This window comes from Numenius arquata, chromosome 2 (genome assembly GCF_964106895.1).
Source record: "Numenius arquata chromosome 2, bNumArq3.hap1.1, whole genome shotgun sequence".
Taxonomy (NCBI): Eukaryota; Metazoa; Chordata; class Aves; order Charadriiformes; family Scolopacidae; genus Numenius; species Numenius arquata.
The window spans coordinates 7,620,733-7,641,606 of record NC_133577.1 but is presented as its reverse complement, the minus strand read 5'-3'; the positions used below and the strand labels follow the sequence as shown (position 1 = coordinate 7,641,606).

Here is a 20,874-nt window from a genome sequence, read left to right as displayed (position 1 = left end):
AATCTTTCATGCCACTATAATCAAAAGCAATCCATTTAAAGAGGAAACAGAAAGCTTTCCTCTGTGTGTTCGGATTAGAAACCAGGCAGATTATGTATGGATGGGTAAATAGAAACAAGAGTGGATGTCTGGATTCTTATGATATTTTAACTGGCTCTGCCAGTCACTGATCAATTCCCAACAGGATGCAGTAAACCTGGCTGAAAAGAGGGCAATACAGCAAAAATGCTGTCTTCTTGTCAGCTCAGTTTTTGGCAGTGCTGAGGATGCTCGTTTCCCGCAAAACCTCCGGGAATCAGGTGCTCTGAACTCCTTCAAACAGTACAGCGTCCTGCATAAAGCATGAACGGCGCTGGAAGAAAAAGTCTTTCAGTATCAATCCTTCCAGGAGAGTTTGTGCATTTGAGGTTGTTTTTTTTTTTTGCTGGAGCTCAAGTCAATTCTTAAGCATCAAGTCGGGATTCACATGACACGGGGATTACACAGACAAAAAGCAGAGTACAAAACCCCCTTCCATTTCAAGCATTACTGGGTGAGATCACAGCAATCTGCAGACAAAACCCATGAGTTAACAACATACGATCGCTGCCAAGTGTACACAGCAACTCTTCTTTCCTTCTTTAAGCCTTTTTCCTTTCTGAGCACTGAACAGCAATGCAAGTCAAATCTTTTTAAAGGCACGGGGCAGAACTTTGGCTTCCTCTGACATAACAACATTGTTTGGCCGAGACACCAGCTTCCAAATAGTTTCTGTTTCGACATTTGGGGAGGGATTTGTCCAAAGCGCTAAGCAGTGATGTATCTCAGCTCTTATTCAATGGGGCAGTAAAACTTGCACTGACTTTGGTGGTACCAAATAAAATCAACGCTATGCAATCCAGCTAACATGGAGCAACCACTAGAATGTATATAGCTGGACATTTACTGAAGAGTTTCCTTATATCTTATTCCAAAAGCTGTGCAAAACTATTTCAAGGTTAAAGCAGATCTGTCTCTATTTCACCATTCCCAAGCATAAAAAAACCCAAATGGCATGCTTGCTATTAATTATATTTTATTATTTTTTCAATCATGTTATTAGTAAGAGTTATTTTTCTTTACTTTCTTGAAAAAAATATTTTTATTTAAGAAAATTAATTCTTTTTAGAAATAGGATAATACGGTGAGATTTTAAAATTAACATTGTAATTTTCTCCTTCAAATTCAGAATATTATATCAGAAAACCAATTAAGATGATAAAGCAAGATAAAAGTTTCGAAAACAATAGCTTTTAAAACTGGACTCTTCTCAGCTACATTTCTGGCACCTGATACATTCCATTGCTATGATGTGCTATTCAGAAAAGATTTATAGAATCATAGAATGGTTAGAGTTGGAAGGGACCTTAAAGATTACCGAGTTCCAACCCCCCTGCCATGGGCAGGGACACCTCCCACTAGAACAGGTTGCTCAAAGCACCATCCAGCCTGGCCTTGAACACTTCCAGGGATGGGGCATCCACAACTTCCCTGGGCAACCAAGCACAAGAAAATAGGCATTTTTTTTTCCCTAACCCCTTGAGTTCGGCTATTGATTACAAAATTAAATATCCAGTCAGTCAATTCTGATATGCTATAAACAATACAGAACCACTTCAGATACTATTTGGTGAGGGTAGCAGTCAAAGGAGTCAGTAACTACAGGAGTTGCCTGAAAGAGAATACTTGTACCACATACATCAACACTGCTGACAACGGGAGGAAGAAAGCCACCCAAAACTAAAGACAACTAAGCCAGACACATGTTATTTGCAGGTAATTTCTAAGTTACTAGTGTTCGGCGAGGAGTTGAGTAATCACTAATTTGCTATTACCCACACATGAAAAAGCGCAGATTTTGTTAGAGAGAGGGAGTGTATATGGAGGGAGATGTTTGCCTTTTTAACCCTCGGTACTATCTCCTGATTGCCACGTGCCACCGGAGAGAGAAATTTATTATTATACCAATGCTGCTTCTACCATTTTGACTGTCACCGAGACCCTACTAAGAACATGGAAGGGTTAAATGCAATGCAATCTCAACACGGTGAAATAATCACTTCACAGAAGAGTAAGAGAGAAGTTTGGCAGGGGGTTTGGACTAGATGATCTCCAGAGGTCCCTTCCAACCCCATATCATTCTGTGATTCTGTAATTCCCCATGCTCAAAGACAGAGAGAGGGACATCCCGACTGGTGTTACTGTTGCTATACAATGTCTTTGCCAGTTCCAGCGGCAAGATATTAGCAGAAGCGTACCCAGTTCAAAAATAAGATCAAAATACCATACAGCATGGAAACAATACGCCGCCCAAATCTGAGAGGCCAAAGAAAAAAAAGTCTACATTTATAAACTAATTACACATTAGACTGTAACCAGAGCAGCTGGTGCACACAGCACACTCCATGTACCAGGCGTACACATGGAAGGGAGGGGGCTCATTGTGTTTATAGTTACACTTCCTTTAAACATTTTTATCAGTCAAACAATATTTCGTTGTTGTTTTTTTTTTTTTTTAAAAAAAAACCCCACAACTTCTAAGTCATTGTATGAACAACGCCTTTGTTCAGCACCAGCATTTCACCCTTTTATTTTTGTATGTATATTACAGATACGATTTCTTGAAATATAACAATTCTTTAAACCAAAGTTAAAATCCAAGATAAGTTGAACACGATTTGGGCAATCTGTTATTCAAAATAATTGGATAGGTGGACACCCATACCCAGCACGAAATCTCTTAATTATTTTAGATTTCCATACAAAGACACGATATTGGTGTTCCTTTGCACATGTTTAATGACTCATCAGGCAAGGTGATTTCGGCATTCCCTGTACACTCGCAGTTTCTGTAAAGTGCAGTATGATATATGACTAACATACTTTGAAACTGGAAAACATTTAGACACGGAAGTAGAAGTAAAAACAGTAAGAGAATTAAAATTTAAACCCGCTTATAAGCCTTTCTTGTATATTGAAGACAATGAGGAACAAAACCTCAAAACTACCATACTTCCCCTCAATCCTCGCACCACAAAATAAAAATCACTGAGGACAGAGACTTGTACAAATGCCCGTGTGATAACTTCAACCATGAGGTCTTTTTCTCCACGTAAAAAGCAAGTTCTGATTTTTAAAAAAATTACTTCAGCTTCATAGTATGGATTTGTCACTGCACAGCTCTTATTGAGAAGAGCTGTGAGAAGCCAGAGCAGCAACTGAACAAAACAAACTCTGTTCAAGATAGGGAGTTGCAGTTTTCTGTCTGACACCCATTAAGAAGTATATTCATGAGGGGGAAAAAAGCTGGAATTGGAAAAACTCCGATCGCATTGTATCCTTTCAAAAATTAGGTTAGCTGTGTGACGATCTTTTCATGGATCTACCCTGTGCTCTGCAAGAGCTAACTCTTGCAGATATTTATCCCTGAAAAAAAGCAGTTGTTTTACAACGTACTGGAAGACAGTTGGACTACTTTGGGGATATCCAGAAAAAAAAGTGGTTCAAGAACGGGAACTAACTTTCTGTCACTCTTTAGAAGAGTAAAATATTTTCCAACACACACTTTTTCAGTCTACAAGAACTTTAAAAAAAAAAAAAAAAGTTCTCTGAAAATATGCCATGCTGACACACTTCTATAGAATATTAAGTATCTTACATCTTAACTGATGTAGTTGCAGTTTTGGAGTATTAAACAATCTGACTTACCACCACGGTGGTCTCTCTTGTCAAAAGCGACTATTTGCTACGCTGGAATTTGGACAAACCAGTAAATAACAAAAAAGTTGTTCAGAAATTACTGATGGGAAAATTCACAGAATGGGAACTGGTGAGCATGTTTGGGCGCTGAAATCTTGAGGACAACTAGCAAAACTGTTTCCAATTAACAAATTGAAAACAGCATACTGCTCAAGCTGCTGTTGTCCCAGACAATAGGGTAAAAATGACAACAGGAAAGATGAGAAAAAAGGAATACAAGTTCATAGTGGTACCAAAAAGTTAAGACTGGAGTTGGGTTTAGAGCGGAAAGTGGTTTGATTCTTCAAGAGGAGCCCAATAAAATGAATTAGTGTGAAGGATACCTGGAGGCCAGAGTACATAAGCAGAACTCTAACTATGAATTATGCATTTAATTTTCCTGTACTGCGGCAAGAGTTAGAGCTTAGTCTGTCATTTACAGGAACTGAGCAGACCAGCAAGCACTGAATCCAGACAAAACAAGAGGTGTTTCTGGAAGCCCTGTCTCCCCTTGATATGAGTGCCTGTATTATCGTACTTCGGGCAGGAAAAGTAGTTTTGGTTCAATGTATCACAGTAACTTCAGTACTTCATAGTACTTCTCTGATGCAACATAATTATTACACTAATATTTTAGTTAACTCTGTAGAAAACGTTTATAACTGAAATACTTTACTTTCCTCTGATGGGAAAAAGATTTTTCTCTTTCACAACAAGAAATTCTGAAACAGTACATGTGAATTACTTAATCAAAGGTATTAGTTAATCAAAGGTATTTCTATACATAATCTCAACAAGGAATGTAATTTTCCATGTGGGTTTTCTTATTTCTTAGTACCTTACAAAATAGCAGCTAAAATTCCTTCACCTCATTTTTTTCAGCTTCTTGTAAAATAGAAGTCATTTATGTTTTTCTTCATTTTAGTATTGTCCATACATAATCCATGGGGTAAGTATATCTCTCTCAGACATCTCTGTGCTGTGGTTGTAATAAAAATGCAAATTTTAACATTTCAATAATCACAGTGATAACTGAGGCCTTGATCTAGTAAACACTGAACATTACATGTTACACCTCATGCAAATCGCTTGAGCAATTCCATTAAGTAAGCAAATCCAATATTCCAGCAAAACAATCATGGACATAATATCCATTCAAAATCTGCAAGATCAGCCCTTTTTATTAATTGACAAGTGCTGACTTTACGGTGGTAATATCTCATTTTTAAAAAGGTCCACTAGTATACGAAATCAACCATTTTAATTACTCTGTATTATTTGTAATACATACTAAAATGCATGTCACACGATTGCTAGACTTATATGTAAGGAACTTTTATCTAAAAAACTGTTCTATTCCTAGTTAAGATCTTCGCTTCATGATGCAACAGTTCTCACACTACTAATCCACGAGAAAAAAAAAAAAAGTGGCATCGGCAAAGACTTCAGGCTTTTAATGAGACAGAAACTCATTTTGTTATAAAATGCTCATTCACTTTATTGAGAGCAACTGACAAACACCATAAAGAATTAATTTCTTTACACAATAACCTTTATCAGAGGCAGCCTTTTACAAAGCACAGTCCAATTGGCCACAAGTCATTTTGGGGCTCTTGTTGGATATACCACTGAGCTAGATACTTTTATTGTCTGTTGTCATAGACAGTCTCGACAAATTGACCAATTGTCATTTGGCGATGTTTTCAATTTTTAACAGTGAACAGAAAAAAAAAAGAGGCAAAAATAAATTATAAACAGATTCTAAAATCTACAGTTCCTAAAGACAGAACCTTCAGTGAAAGGTATGTTCCTTAGAGAAAGGTACATTCCTTGGAGAAAGGTACATTATTTAGCTAATAAAGGAATGCAGAGACCCTGTAAGATGAGGTCCTAGTAAGGTTTGAATTTCCATGACGTTTCACAATATTCCATTTGGGTTTGGCTACAGGTGCACATCAGAGGAAGGGTGGTGGTGGGGGGGAAATCACTGTGCTTTTAAGGCAATATTGTTATGGTTAATGCAATGAGGTCCAAACACTTTAGGGAAAAGGATTATCAGCACCATCAAAAAATTATAGCTAACAAAGTAAAGAGAGGTAACGAGAGGCAGCTTCCTGTGAAATTCATTCCAGTGGTGATTTACTTTTACATTAAAGAACTGTCAGCTAAGGGAAATACAAGAAAGCCAACTAGTAACTTTCTCTTCAAGATTTACATGAACAGAAATTCTGTTCATATAACACATGCCTCAAGCCAGCAGAAGTTTAGATATTAAAAAGAACATAAAGGATTGCTTTTGATGTGTTTTGCTTAAGCTACATTAAAATACAAAAGAAGACTGACAGAGAAAGGGGTAAGAATAAAAATACTTTGGAGCTATTCATTAAATATCCAGATTCCTTCTGACTAATCTCTCAATTACACAGGCATAGATACCGCGTGTCTAAGGAAAGAGACTGCCAGACTGAACAAATCTTTCAAACTTTCTAGGTTTTCTGAGTTTTTTTCCAGAATTTTCAGAAACGTGAATTTCCGTGCCTGAGCCAGGGACAGCACTGTTAGTCACATCTACCCTGCTCAGCAATATATGCACATCCCTTCTCACCCCGGGGATGCCACCGGAGAAGTTTCACGAAGTGCCCGTAATAACGTTATAAAAATCATCCCTTGCCTCCCCGCCGCACGCGAGGCTTGTGCTGACTGACTGGGTTAACGTCTTGGCACTTGGGTTCTTGCCGGGCACATGAGGAAAGAGAGAGGAAGATAAGGGAATGTGCTGACAACTATTGCATCATTCACCCAGCGACAGGATCTTTGGCCCTTGTCTGGGGCAGGCAGTTTCAGATCTGTGGTGAAAAAACACACTTCCTGACTTGGGCCGTTCAAGATAAAACCCAATCCATTTTCACAGATAGCAATGTGACTAACTCTTGCTGCCAGTGCAGGTGGCATTAGCAATACTTCCCACCGTACTCCCTTCCCACCTCTTAGGAGGCTCCTGGGCCCGTAGGGTCACTCTGAAAATCACCCATAAACCAGGTAGGACTTTAATCCCCCCTTTACCTACACAGGTCCAGTTAAGTACACAGTTAATCCCCCAGTTTACCTACACAGGCCCATGGTTGGACAAGATGATCTTAAAGGTCCCCTCCAACCTAGACAATTCTATGATTCTATGATTCTAAGGAGTGTGATAGACAGAGATGATCTTACATTGGAGACCACTGTCAGCCATGTGGGTGAAGGACCTGCTTTCAGTTTTGGGTTTTTTTTGTTTGTTTTTTTTTGTTTGTTTGTTTTAAATCACCTCTTTTTTCTTGATGAGTTAAAAACAGCACAAATTTTTGCTTTGAATCACCACTTAAAAAAAAAAAAAAAAACCACTAAATTACAATTTCAGGGACTGTTATAGAATTGAAACTTACTCTTCGGTGAGCTCCTGGGGACTGATTAAAGCCCTTTGGGGGACATGAAACTCGATGATCTTTAAGGTCCCTTGCAACTCTTAACCATTCTGTCATTCTATGGAAACGTGACTACAGACACCAATACATTTTACTGATGGATGAATGAAAGGACAAATGCTTGCTCTGGCATCAGCTACAGTCATAGCAATTCTGCGATAACAGCAGTATGGGGCATAATGCAGAAATAGTGCAATAAGAATTGCAGATGTACTCATGGCTTTATTAAAATAAGTATTTTCCACATCTTGAATAAAACTAAATATGGTTGCACAGTAGTCAAAATTTAAAACAGCTCTTCACTCTTAAGTAATTATGTATCTACTGGTGACAAAAGAAGGTAAAAAAAACTCTTACGAGGATGCTGCAATCTCCTCAAAATGTGTAAGAGTTCAAAACCCTGGAAGTCCAGTACTGACAAGACACTTGAAAACTGGATTGGAAAGTAATTATGCAAACTGTAATCTGCTTTTAAGGTCACCAAAAAAACTCCAGTTCTGCTCCTGGGTTACCACAGAGAGCACTGTCAAAACCAAGAGACAGTACAGTATTAAAACATTAGGCATTTTGCTATGAGAGCAGGAAAGCCAAAAAGGAAGGGGACACTAAACTGAACACTTTTTGTGAGGTTACACACACCTGAAGCAACCGATTTCTACCTTCCAACAGAATTGTTGCTTCCTTACGTCAGATAAAAATGAGACCATTTCAACAGGACAAACACCAACACAGTTTTGCAGACACAGTGAAAGCACTGCCATACTCCGAGATGTGCAATTTCCAATGGGTCTCCTCATTTCCCAGATTTTGAACCAAAATAGATTCTACAGGACAAAGATTAAGGAAGCACTATAGAAATTAAGAAAATTTGGAAATCATCTAATGTGTTTCTCAGCCCCATGGAAAGAGGACTACAGATCTAAACCATTTCTGGCAGCTATTACTATACATTCCCAAGGACTGAGATTCCCCAGTCTTCCTTGGCAATCTATTCTGCTGCTATCTACACCTTTCAATGAGATGTCCTCCCCTCATTTGTCTTGCTGTAATTTAAGCCCATTCTTTTTGCCCTTTCAGCTGCCCAGAAAGATCAGCCTATTCCTTCCCACTGCAGCTCTCTTTAAACATTCTCAGTTCTTATGCATTCCCCTTTCTGCCTACTCTAGACCAAAAAAAAAAAAAATATCTTAGTTCCATCCATCTGCCCTCATTAGTTATGTTTTCCAGACCTCTCTTCACTCTTTCTTTTCTTTTGGGCTCTCTGAAATCAACAAAATGTACATACAAATGGAAAGTTAGGAATGTCTGAATCTCAGATAAAAGCAGATTTAACTAATTCTGTTTAAAACACCACCATTCTACCTTCTCAGCTTCTGTACAGTCCTTCACTGGAGGACAGGCAACCTGTTTACAAGGGAGGCAAGATGTACACTCATCATTATAGACAGGGAAACTGATGCACAGCTAAATTACTTACTCAAGGCCATCAGCGATGTCTACTCAAAACAGTTACGGCTGCTGAGATTTTAACTAAAGTACATTTATACTTTCATAATTTATTTTTTATAATTTCATTCTAAGTGTCAGAGTATATCCATTGATTCCTCTGAGGTATCAGACCTGTATTTTGGGATTACACCCCACCGCTGCACCTGCTTGTCAGTACCTTACTGATCAATTTGTGGCTAAACATTATTTTCATGGACCATCCCACTCCTGTTCTTAGTGTTCTGCTGTGTAATCCTTCTCCTAAGCTTTGTTTCTCAGTGTAGGCCAAATCCTGTAGTTCTTCTCAAGCTAAACTATAAAATTATTACTTTTGCATTTTTTCCATGTCACAGCATGACTGATATTTTTATCCTTATGAATAGCCCCTTAAATATTCCATAAAACCTGTATCTGATGATCTTAATCCCTCACTTGTATGTAACCTCCTCTAGGCAAAGCTTAATAAACCCCAATAGCTTTCTTAGCTTATAGCTCACTAGTAAAGCTGGATGAATGGCAGCTTTTATGGTTTTATGCTATCTCTACTATAACTTTAGTAAAGCTTAAACTGCCAGAGAGATTATGGATACCATATGAATCCACAGCCAAAGTGACCAATACCTTTTAAGAACACAAAATAAAAAAAATTCAAGAGCAGCAGCGTTTCCCACAGTCTGCCTTGCTCTATTATAAAGAACAGATGAAAGACTCCATTTTGCAGCATAATTTATGCTTTTACATCAACATAAGAAGAAACGTGAACCCTGAGGGTCTGCAGGCAAGTACAGCCGAATGACAGGTTGTTGTAAAGGTAAATGTCTCATTTTCATTTCAGTCGAGTATTAATGGCAGACTATCTGTGATCTCTTTCACTGTTGAACAGCAAACATTTGTCTATTGAACCTGGGTGTTTACAGTGTACCTTATTTATCTACTCATCGTTCAGGCAGATGATAGGGAAATGTCTTTTCCATATATTGAAAGCTTAGAAGATTTCAAATCTTTTCCAGTCAAAGCAATAAAAAAAAAAAAAAAAAAGACGACCCCAGGGGCACTTGAGATGTAAAAGACTCAGGTTCGGGTCTCTTATTTCCATCAGAGACTTGGTTCTGAGTCTCCTACATGCCAAACCAGTGCCTGAGAAGAGAGCGTGGATGGTAACTACAACAGAGGAGACCGAATTACCAAGAACACTTTGGCTGCTTTTACCAATCCAATGGCACCAACCACTCTACCGCTGAAGCAGATAGCCAGGGGCATTTAGGATTTCGTAGAAGTGTATCCTGGAGTTTGGCATAGAGCTTTTGACCCATCTACTTGTTCAGTACCAGCATGGGTAGCAATGGTACGCTGGGATTAGCTGAATCCACCGATGAGCTTGTAGTTGGCTTTCTCTGTCATCAGAGCACACTGGCCAGAACCTTCTGGCTCATGGGACTTGCTCTTGCTAGTGTCACCTGCACTTTCAAAAACTAAACTTTTATCAAGAGGAATTAGCAAAGACTAATGGCCTTTGGGTCTTAAGATTCTAGTCACCAAGTAACAGCCCACAGCAGCTGTAAATTAGAGCAGTTTTCCCTGATTTGCTTTATGCTGCAGATGGCAGCTGCATGGCCCAGGGTCACATATGGCCCAGGAATACAGGGACACAAAGGCCATCAGCCACCATCAGAGTTGGGTCCTAAGTACCTTTCTGGCTAAACAATTTAATGGAAATGGAAAACACCTATTAAAGTGACAAGAAGTTGGAAACTGCTACTGCACAGCTACTGCATTGTTTTTTCTCTAAATAAAAAGTGCAGGTTTAAAAAAGGAAAACCAAAACAACTGCACTTTTTATTTAGAGAAAAAACAATATCAAAGAAGCTAGAAACTCTTTCTATATATAAACCACCCTTTTTCCAACGGCAAGTCTGTAACAGCAAAAACTACCCATCCGATATGGAATTAGCTGAGCACTACAAGCTGCTCCAAAATTTTCATATGCTCCAGAATAAACTCCAGAAGTTTGTCGGGTTTTTTTTTCCAGTAAAGCAGCTGGAGCTCCTAAAATATTTTGCACTCTAGTGGTTAGGAAAAGACATTTAGCAAATGAAATCTCTCATTCGTATGTTTAAAGAAAACAGTCAGAATGTGTTACATTACTCTGTACTCAAGTGTCACTACAGGCCAAGACGATGTTAAGTTTAAACTGATTGTTCTTTACAGTGTATGATTGTCTTACGTACACATAGCTTGCTGGGGAATGTTTCTATTATTTGAATCATAAAAGTGTTTAAAAATAATAAGCACGGTACAGTTATGTTACAGCTTTGAACTAGATTGAAGGATTACTGAATACATAATCTACAGGCACAAACAGTACTGTGGAAAATGGAAGAACTACGTGATTACTCGCAGTATTCCAACAACCAGAAGAAATTCAAAGGAGAGGTAGGTATTAACAAGGTAGAGCCAAAGGAAGGGTAAAATGAAAGAATTTAAAGAAAAAGACTAATAACAATTAATAACAGCAAAATGATAAAAAACAACAAAAAGAAAATTCAGCAGTAGCAGAAAATATGACCCAACCTACCAAATCACAACTAATAATTATAACACATCACTTTCATCAAAGCATTATATTGTACATAATTCAGTCATACGTAAGCATAACCCTTAGTCATCAAAACTTTGGCTCCCAGACCACTTATTTAAGTGAGAAGATAATTTGCTGACTTACCCGCTTGCTGCATGCATATAATATATGTGGTAAACAAGCAGAGACAGTGCCGCAGCTTCCATTTCCAGTGATAGCACCACATTTCACTTACATGAGACATCCTGTGGGGGGAAGAAAAAAAAAAAGCGAACAAGAATTTAGGGAGCTTAACAACAAGCCAAGAAAATGAGAACATACTCTTGTTAGTCAAACTAGTAACTAGCAGTAAATAAGGTAGCACCTGAAAATTGCAGATGGCCCTAATGTTGCTTAAACAGAGACAGAAGTCTCTACACTTGCTAAAAAGGGTCAGAAATGACATTGTCTTGTTCCTAGCAGACAACGAAGCAGAAGACTGGCCAGCACTGGGCTTTTAAGCAGACAGGTGTGGGTGGTGGTTCAGGAAAAGAAACAGCAATATAGTGACAGTCTGAAAGGGTTAAGGTGTAGCATTTTTTTTTTTGGACATTGCAAAGTTTTACTTTACCTATTTACACAGTTTACATATACAAATACATTTATGCTGTCTAAATGTATATAGTACATGCATATTTGTTATTAACTGGTAGGTGAGATGGTAGGTGAGAATTTGCCTCTGCCCTTAACCAGCCTTTCCATATTATTGAGTCCTAACAATTTGATAGCTACAACATTTTCTGCTGACAACTTTAATGAAAATCCTGAAGCTTTCCTTGCCAAAATCTAGGGGTTCATCTCTGCTGCCAGTGATGGCAGAGTCATCTTTATTATTTAATAAAACAAATGCAACTATATAAAAATCTTTATCAGTTATAGCTTGAAGTTAAAGTTTCCTCTGCCTTGAAGCGTACAGGACATTTACTGGCTAAACCAAAAGGTCTCCTCCGTAGTGGGCAGAAGAGGACGCAAGAAAGACTCTTAACAAACTTGATCAGACTTTTAGCCATGCATCCAAGATGAATGGCACTCCATTACAATCCCCTCTCATTTTATTCAACAAATTAGCAACGCGCAAAAGCAAGCGACAAGTAATGAAACACAACCCACATTATTTTGACCAACTCCTTCCCCTCCTATCTGGTGATAACTGGCTTTTGTTCAGTAAGATATTATCTACTTATACTGGGAGAAAATCTCTAACAGAATCCCCAAAATATTTCACAAATCTACTCCCAGCAACAGAATGTGAAGAAGAACCACAAATGAATAGCCATGAAGAAACACAGATGAACCAAATGTCTTCCAGTTTAGTGCATATTAAATACAGAAAAAAATAAAGGTATTTTAAATGGCCACCACTATGACTTATCAGGACGAAAATGTGAAAGAGGTAAGTGAAAGAAAGTACAGAGTTCATACTCAGTGGCAAGGAAAATTAAATTTTCTTAAACTTGGGAAGATTGTCTGTGGAGCAGAAGGCTTTGCTGTGAACCCGACAGTGAAACCTGGGGGCAAACGTTAATCCTTTCCCAGTATCAGCTTCTGTTTCTTCCCAAAGGGGAGTTCTGTGATGTAGACAAGCCAAACTTAAGGAAGCAAGATAAACCATTGTAAAGGAACAACTAACGATTCAGTTTTAAAGGTAGCAGTTCATCAGACCACTCCTGTGGGCTGGGAGCCAACGGGCCCAGGTAAATGGCACTTCAACAGGCTGCTGCCATCGGGTAGGTTTCCCTTCAGTGCAGTGTTACACAGCACAAGGGTCTGATTACAAAAGAAGTCCAGTTCTTTACGGGTAGCTGTATCAAATTAGGAATCTGAAGCTGATTTATTTTTTCTGAGATATTGTAAAGTCAAACTTAACAAGTGTTGAAGACAAGCACAGAAAACACTGGGCTCTGAAATACAAGAATCTCTTTGATGAAGCCAGACACACAAAATAACCAGATTATCAAACAATAGAATTATTGTCCTTCAACTTAATGACCCAAAAATCCCTATTAAAATCTCAGACAACAGAATGGTGAGGTTTGGGAGCAGTTACTGTTCAATGTATATAATTCATAAATCCACAATACCCTTAATATTACTTTAGAAAATTGACTTTGAACAGAAGTCCTTTTTGAGACATGGAAAGTTATATGCACGTGCAAACACATACAGCGTGCACATACATACTCACAGAGTGGTGAAATGGAAATGTTGAGGATAACAGGATGGCATACCAGAGAAATATAGAAGAATATTGCTGTTTCTACAGTAGAAAGAGCTTACAGCTACTGACGAGACACGTGCCAGCCCGCTGCATAATCTACTGATACAAAGCTGAGGAAGTGGCTGCATTACTGGTTTTTTGCTTGTTGGTCTGTTTTGAGCCAGCACAGTTAAAGTTATCAGACTAGGAAACAGTTGCAAGCATTTATTTATTGATTCAGAAGAAATCTCTGCTGGTTTTCATCGTGTTGATACATTTTTTGTGCGTTACAGCAATCATCACTTTTGATGTCTCTCTGAACTCAGCTGAAGGTTTTTCCCACTGAGCAGCTGGAGAATCCAAGACACAACTTTTGAGATACTCAAGGAAAAAGAACACGACAGGTTTCTGCTGCCTAGGTCTGGAGTGAATCTACCCAGTCACCTTGCCTTTGGTGCCTTTCTTAAAGAATCTGAGATTCTGTGGTAGTCTGAGAGAGCTACTTAATTTGGCCAATTTCTGTTTGTTAATGTTTACTTGCACTGCGGTAACGCTTACAAGCCAGTACTTCACGGTGTTAGTTTACAGTCTGTTTCCTCATCCTCACTCTTGTAAAAAGCACAAGTCAAGAAAGATTTCAAGAACATGGATAATCAACAACAGAGCAGACCACAAGTAAGTGCAAACAACAAGGCAGAAAGGAGTAACTATAAAGATTGTTTCCCCAGAGAAGGAGGTTAGGTAATTATACAATTGCTATAAAAAAAATATACAATTCTCCACCAAAACAAACAAACAAATATGTAAAAACTAGCCAACCTGTCTCCTTCGCTTATATTCTCTACTGATGAAGGACAAAACAATTTTCTTTACACCACATCATCTCAGTTGACAGGAAAGAAAGGTTTATCAAACTCAAACAAGAATGGCCACAGAAAAAGCACGCCACAAAACCACACCGCTAATGCAGGCACCATACCTCAGACCTGTTTCTTTTGGAAAGTTCTTTTGAAGATCTACGTTGCAAAGCATAACCTCAAGTTGAGTGCTATAAATGAGTGAAGAAATCAATGTTTACTTGTTCTGGAGATCTTGCATAGACAAAAAGCCAAAAATTCAGAAGCCTGGTTGCTCACAGCTTTACACCGTGACGTGTGTAATGCCCCTGTTCACACAACAAGCTGTCAGGGATGGAAGTCAGCTAATGCATTGCCAGCAAAAAGGCTTCTTCCGTAACAAAATCCATCCCTGATATTTTTATAATGTGACATCCCAATTGGCAGACAATTACAAAAAGGAGCCAGAGCACATTTAAAAAAACAAAAACAAAAAAACCCCACCAACTTAGTTGCAGATATTATTCACCTATTAATGCCCACTATGTTTATATTTATTTAAAGGTTTATTTTCTTGATTATTAGTGTTAATTAACATCTAGATCTGAATCCAAACAGCATATATGAATATTTCAACAGAAAAAAAAAAACCAGCGAACAGTTCTGGGCCAGCTTATAGCTTATCAAGGGATGATACAGTCCCCTGCTACAACAGCACTGCCTTGATGGCCCAAGAGACCCCTTTGATCATGTGTTCCTGTTTTAAATTGTATTAAAAGGATGTGTTCTGTCATTTAATATTCATCAATAGCACAGAGAATGGATATCAACAGAGCAATGTACGAAAACACACCAAGGGTTTAAGCAAGCAAAGCAGTCCATAACAGAGATCTCAGAACACAGACAGATTATTTCAGTCTTTAATGCTGGCTATATTAAAATTGCTGAACAGTGTTCATAGTAGGTTTTCTTCTCTAGTTTGTTTCAATTTAAAAGAAAAGGCCCTGTTCTGTCCCCAGCTGGTAACGTGCTAGCAGCTCTGAACAAATCATTGTTGGTTGTCAAACACAGAACCGAAACAGTATGTTACCCAGTATATTTGGGGACTATTAGGACACCTGTGGTAGGAGTACATCTATTACAGTTGCATGTACTCTCACAACAGCAATCCCTCTTAATGCCATTTTTAAAAATAATACTAAAAAAGTAGAAGAAAAAAAAATCAGAAAGTGACCTTCTATGGAGTCTGATAGAAGAACTACTGATTTTTCTATGGACTTGCATTATTCCATTGTAGACACTGTGTGACATGACCAGCTATGCACTCTAGCTACCAACTCAATAAAGCCCAGTCCACAGCTACTCTCATTTCCTATAACATAGGGAGACAATGAGCTTATTCACAATTCATTCCAGAAGAGCAAAATAGACATGTAATTTATCTAAACCATAAATGGAGGGTAACTCGACATAGTTCAAGATGAAATTAGTGGCAGCCTTGCTACATCTAACTATTAAACCTTTTACTCTAGATGCCAGCAGCCAGATGATAACACGCCATCATCACCTTTTTAGGGAGTATACAGCTCTGCAAGAAAACATACTCAAAATGTGAATAATCCTGGAGCATTTCATTTGTATATTGTATGATCTCAAAACATGCAATACACATTTGAATACACCATCTTTCTTGTTCAAAGCTTCGGCAAAGTTCCCTGGAGTAGGATGTGAACTCTGCCTCAGGCAGACTGGCATGACTCTCTTTGGTCTTTGACATGTCTAGAGCTATTAAGGAAACATGTTGCTGACACTTTAAAATTAAAAGAAAGATAACATCAATTTCACAATTTTTTCACTCATATAGGTTGTAAACAAAAAGGTTTTAAGCTTAATCACTCTGAAGTGGAACTGCAACAAGAGAAAGGCGATTACAACTCACAGTTTAGTTCCTGCAGGTTAACATAGGAGTTGATTTTTACTTTGAAACCCTTGCTTTAAACACGGATGTCTTGAAAGATAAATTACACAATGCCACTTAAAACTTTCTTTTTGTTAAGCATTACTAGCTCCTAATTATTCTTACAGTCAATCTTGAAAGCACCCTCACACTCATTGAAAGAGATGAAAAAAATAAAGACGCTGCTTTTTAATATAAAGAGTGCCAGCTGTATCAGATCAACCTTGGTCCCTTGGCTTCCCGTTCAAAATGAACTTTTCCCAGTTGCAGGCAGCTAATCTGCTGGCTGTTTGCAACTCTACAAGGTTTTTAGTAACTCCTCCTCATTTCTACCTTAACTTCCCTGGGAACTGTTAGGAAACCCTACCCTTTTCCCCTTGCACTGATTCCCTTAGCTCCAGCCACAGATTCCCTCTCTCACCTGGCTGTGAACGCACCACTGAAACCCCAAATCCCCAACCTTGGTACCTCGCCTTACCTTACCTTCGGAGACAGCCTGTCAGTAACGGCAAAACATACCGGGGAAGGAGCCCAGAGGCCACGGCGGTGGCCCGCCTGGCGGCGAAGGGACAGGAGAGAAGGCCACCGACTCGCCCGCGGCGCCCCCGACCGCCTCTCGCCCCCCGACGGCGGCGGCGGAACCCGGCGCTGCCTCCGCTCCACCGTGCTCTGCAGGGAGGAGCGGTGGGGCCGGGAAGATTTTATGGAACCCGCCCGGCCCTCCCTCCCTTTTTTTTTTCCCCCCCTACTTGTGCTGGCACCGCACCTGGAGGGCTGGGAACGGTGCCTGCGCTGGACGGGGCCCCTCGACGTGAGCGACCACGGCCCCGAGCCGAGAGGCCGGGCAGGGCGGGTGCCGGGGCACCGGCGTTCGCAGCGGGCAGCGAGCGGGACCGAGGGTTTCGCTACTTGCCTCCAAGCACGGGGAAAACTCACCAGAGCAGCCCTAAGGACGGGATTAGAGTGCTCTGAGAAAAGCAGCGGCCGCCGGGGACCCTGCAGGGCAGCCGCCGGCGGACCCGGAGCCCGGACGGGGCAGAGCCCTGCCCTCTGAGCTCCCGGCGTGGAACTCCCTCGTTTCCCCATTCCTTCAGCCCTACCTATCTGCACGGCTCAGACCTGACATTACTCATCACCTACTGCAGCAAGGGAGGGGGCGGCCGGGGTGTGCGGGGGGGGGGGGGGGGGAAAGCCCTGCCTATCTGGCCCGGGTTTCTCGCTCCCCACGAAGGAGCCGGCGGGGGTTCTCCGCGCTCCCCGAGCGGCGAACCCGCCGCCCTCGCCCCGGAGTCCGGAGAAGAGACTTACATGGTGACATTACGGGGCGGCTTTCCTCCGGGTCTCAGCAACCACCATCCTCCTCCTCCCCCGCCGCCGCTCTCTCTGCCTCTGGCCCGCTCCCTCCCAGGCTCCTCGCAAAGGTCATCGCTGCTCGCCCACCTCTCCTCCGCGCCCGCCCCCGCACACGCCGCCCGCCGCGGCCGGGACCGCTCCGGTCCGCTCCTCCTCCTCCTCCTCCGCCGCCGATGCCCGCCCCGCGCCGGGACCTGCCTCTCTGGGCACGGAGTCGGGGAAACTTCGGTGCCGAGGGAAGCCGCCCCCGCGGAGGGCAGGGCCCTCCGGTCCCCGCGCCGGGGGCTTCAGGTGGCGGCTCCGGCGCGGCCCCGAGGGCTGGCCCCGTCCCTGCCGCCGCACCGGGGGCAGGACGGGACCCGCCGGGCCGCCACCGCCGCCACCGGAGGGCCCCGCGGTCTCCTCCGGGGACCCTCTCCACGGAACTGGCGGAGAGGGGTGGCTACCGTCCCCCCCGCCCAAGCCTGCGACCCTCGGGAGGGGTGCTCATCGGGCGGCACCAGATGCCATCTCTTACTTGGTCGCCCACGGGTTTGGGGCTAGCCCAGGGGTGTGCAGTCCCCAAGCAGGGGAGGGTAGTTACAAGCCCAAAGCCATCCCCAAAGGACACAGGTCACCTCTGAGGAGGTCCCATCCCAGGTACACTGCACTCACTAGTTGCCAAAGGCATCCTCAAGGGATGCAGGTCACCTCTGAGGAGGTCCCATCCCTCGGTAGTTGTACCTCCTGGTCAGGCAGCACCTTGCAGCAGGTCCCAGGGGGCAAACACATGCTGCGCACCCACCACGCAGTACACAGCAGAGGTAAGCACGCACAGGCCTGCCTGCACACCTCCAGGAAAAAAAACACCACGCTGTGTCCCAGAGTGGCTGACACAGACCCCATGGCATTTAAATTGTGCCTTTTTTTCTTTTTTTCTGATGTACACAACACACTACATCTGGGATAGAAGATCGGTAGGTGGAGGTCATGCATCTCTGACCCTTTTTCTGAAGCATACAAGGCTGTATGCTCCTCACACAACACATTGCTGGCCCCTACCTTGCTCCTGGGCAGCATTTTTGGAGGACGGTAGTTTGCATCATTTGCTAATGATCCCGAGTTGCTTTGCTCAGTTAAAATCTGTAGAACACAGTACTGCGCTACAGCTGGGTAGGAAAACGTTGAAATGACAGAAAGGGAAACACAGCAAAAGACAAGGTCACAAAAGAAGGCCAACATTTTCACAGTACTCCTTGGGTCTGAGCTTGCAGGATTAGGAAGGATGGGGGAAGAGAAGACTTGGCATAGTGAACCATTCAATGAAGTTATCAGCAGGCCGTGGCAGTTAAAAGCAAACAGAATCTCTATTTAAAAAAATAAAATAAAGAAAACATCACTAAATTTTTCATGAACTTGGTACTGAGCATTAATATTCACTCATTCAGGTCAATTTTTAGTATCTGTCTTTAAAACTGATAAGCTGTAGGCTTGCTTTCAGTGTAAGTTCCTGGCACCGAACACGGGCGCAGGAACCGCTGGGGCTGGATTAGCCAAACTGACCTGGCCAACTGTGACTGGGAGGCAGTTACAGATAATTTTGTCCACACTCGGCCTTTTCTCCGTGTCAAGAGCTCTGTATTCTGAGTTGGTATTGCACTGCTTTCCACCCTGCTTCTGGGCCTGGTGTCACCCAGGGGATCCCCTGAGGGGACTGTGGGAGGCACAGGGAGAGGTCCGTGCCAGGCTTCCTCCAAGACTTGGAGTCAACTAGTCAACTGCCCTCTTGCTTTGTGTAGCAATCTGCTCTGTTCCTGGATAAAGTCTGTATAGATCAACTTTATATTGCACTTTCAACGAGTCCAATGTATCAATGCACAGAAGACTTAATCTATTACGGGCAGTCAGTTTGTGTTTGGGCAATAAACCTACAAGTTCTCCCCGCCTGGGTTTATTGGACACAGGCAGATTGCTTTTACCTCACATGCACGGCAAAGTCGGTGCATGTAGAATGCGTTGGGCTCACTGTACACGTGCAGATCAATTGAAGATTAAGCTCAATATCTCCTGGGCACATTGGACCCCCGGTGTATGTGATGTACACAGCAAGTCAAGAGCATCTGGAAGAAGTCAATCTGCTATTCGCGCAGAGATTAGTGACAGGTGCGTAGTGCATATCTGCTGGCTGTGTTGGAAACGTACATCTTCCTTCCCTACATGGAAGGCAGTAGAGATGACTGCAATTCCAGAACCTGGGAGTCAAGCAAAAAAAAAAAAAGAAGAAAAAGAAAAAAGTGGGATTTTTCTCCTGTCATGCTTTTGTTGAGCTGTTCGTTGGCTCATTCTCCTGTTCTGAATTTGCTGTCATATACTTTCTCAATCATCACTCTGCTTTCCCCTTCACAGCAGGAGCACTGCTGCTTCTGGACCCCCAGACCGAACACTGCCTGGTGAGAAACGCCAGTGCTGTCCCATGGGGATAATGTGCAGCGCAGATTTTCTGGATGAGGAAGTCGCGCGTGTTGCTGGAGATCGTCTCAGAGCTGCAGAGCAGCCTAACTGCTCACGAGCAAATGCCCATCATTATCTGGCAGCAGCCCACTGTGCCACATCTGCCTCTAATCAATAGTGAAACGACTTGGTACGGGGTCAGCAGTCAGAGAGGAGCTACTTTTCTGAAGAAGACATTTTTATGTCAATTATTTGGCCTAACATCATTGTTGAAACAAATTCTTTGTAAAGGCAATGATCTCTTTAACAGACATATTTCTTACTAACTTATTAGTTATTATTATTACTTTTTAGTATATATATATAATTTTATTATATATTTTATTATATATAATTATATATATTACTTATTATTATATTATTAATTAGTTATTATTACTATTATTAGCCCTCAATATAGAAAGGACATGGACCTGATGGAGCGGGTACAGAGGAGGGCCACCAAAATGACCAGGGGGCTAGAACACCTCTGCTATGAGGACAGACTGAGGGAGCTGGGGTTGTTCAGCTTGGAGAAAAGGAGGCTCCGGGGAGACCTCATAGCGGCCTTCCAGTACCTGAGGGGGGCCTACAGGAAGGCTGGGGAGGGTCTGTTTACAGAGGCCTGCAGCGACAGGACAAGGGGCATGGTTTTAAGTTGGAGAAGGGGAGATTTAGATTGGATATTAGGAAAAAGTTCTTTACCATGAGGGTGGTGGAACACTGGAACAGGTCGC

At 41.8% G+C, this 20,874-nt stretch overlaps 1 protein-coding gene across 1 annotated transcript in view; it reads right to left on the bottom strand.

Annotated features, from left to right (window-relative positions):
• Nucleotides 1-11,530, bottom strand: part of ADGRG6 (adhesion G protein-coupled receptor G6) — a 107,131-nt gene extending 95,601 nt beyond the window's left edge. Inside the window, exon 1 of the mRNA XM_074168210.1 lies at nt 11,431-11,530. Coding sequence (XP_074024311.1) covers nt 11,431-11,530 — 100 coding nt within the window. The remainder of the gene's footprint in view (nt 1-11,430) is intronic.
• Nucleotides 11,531-20,874: the final 9,344 nt, after the last annotated feature.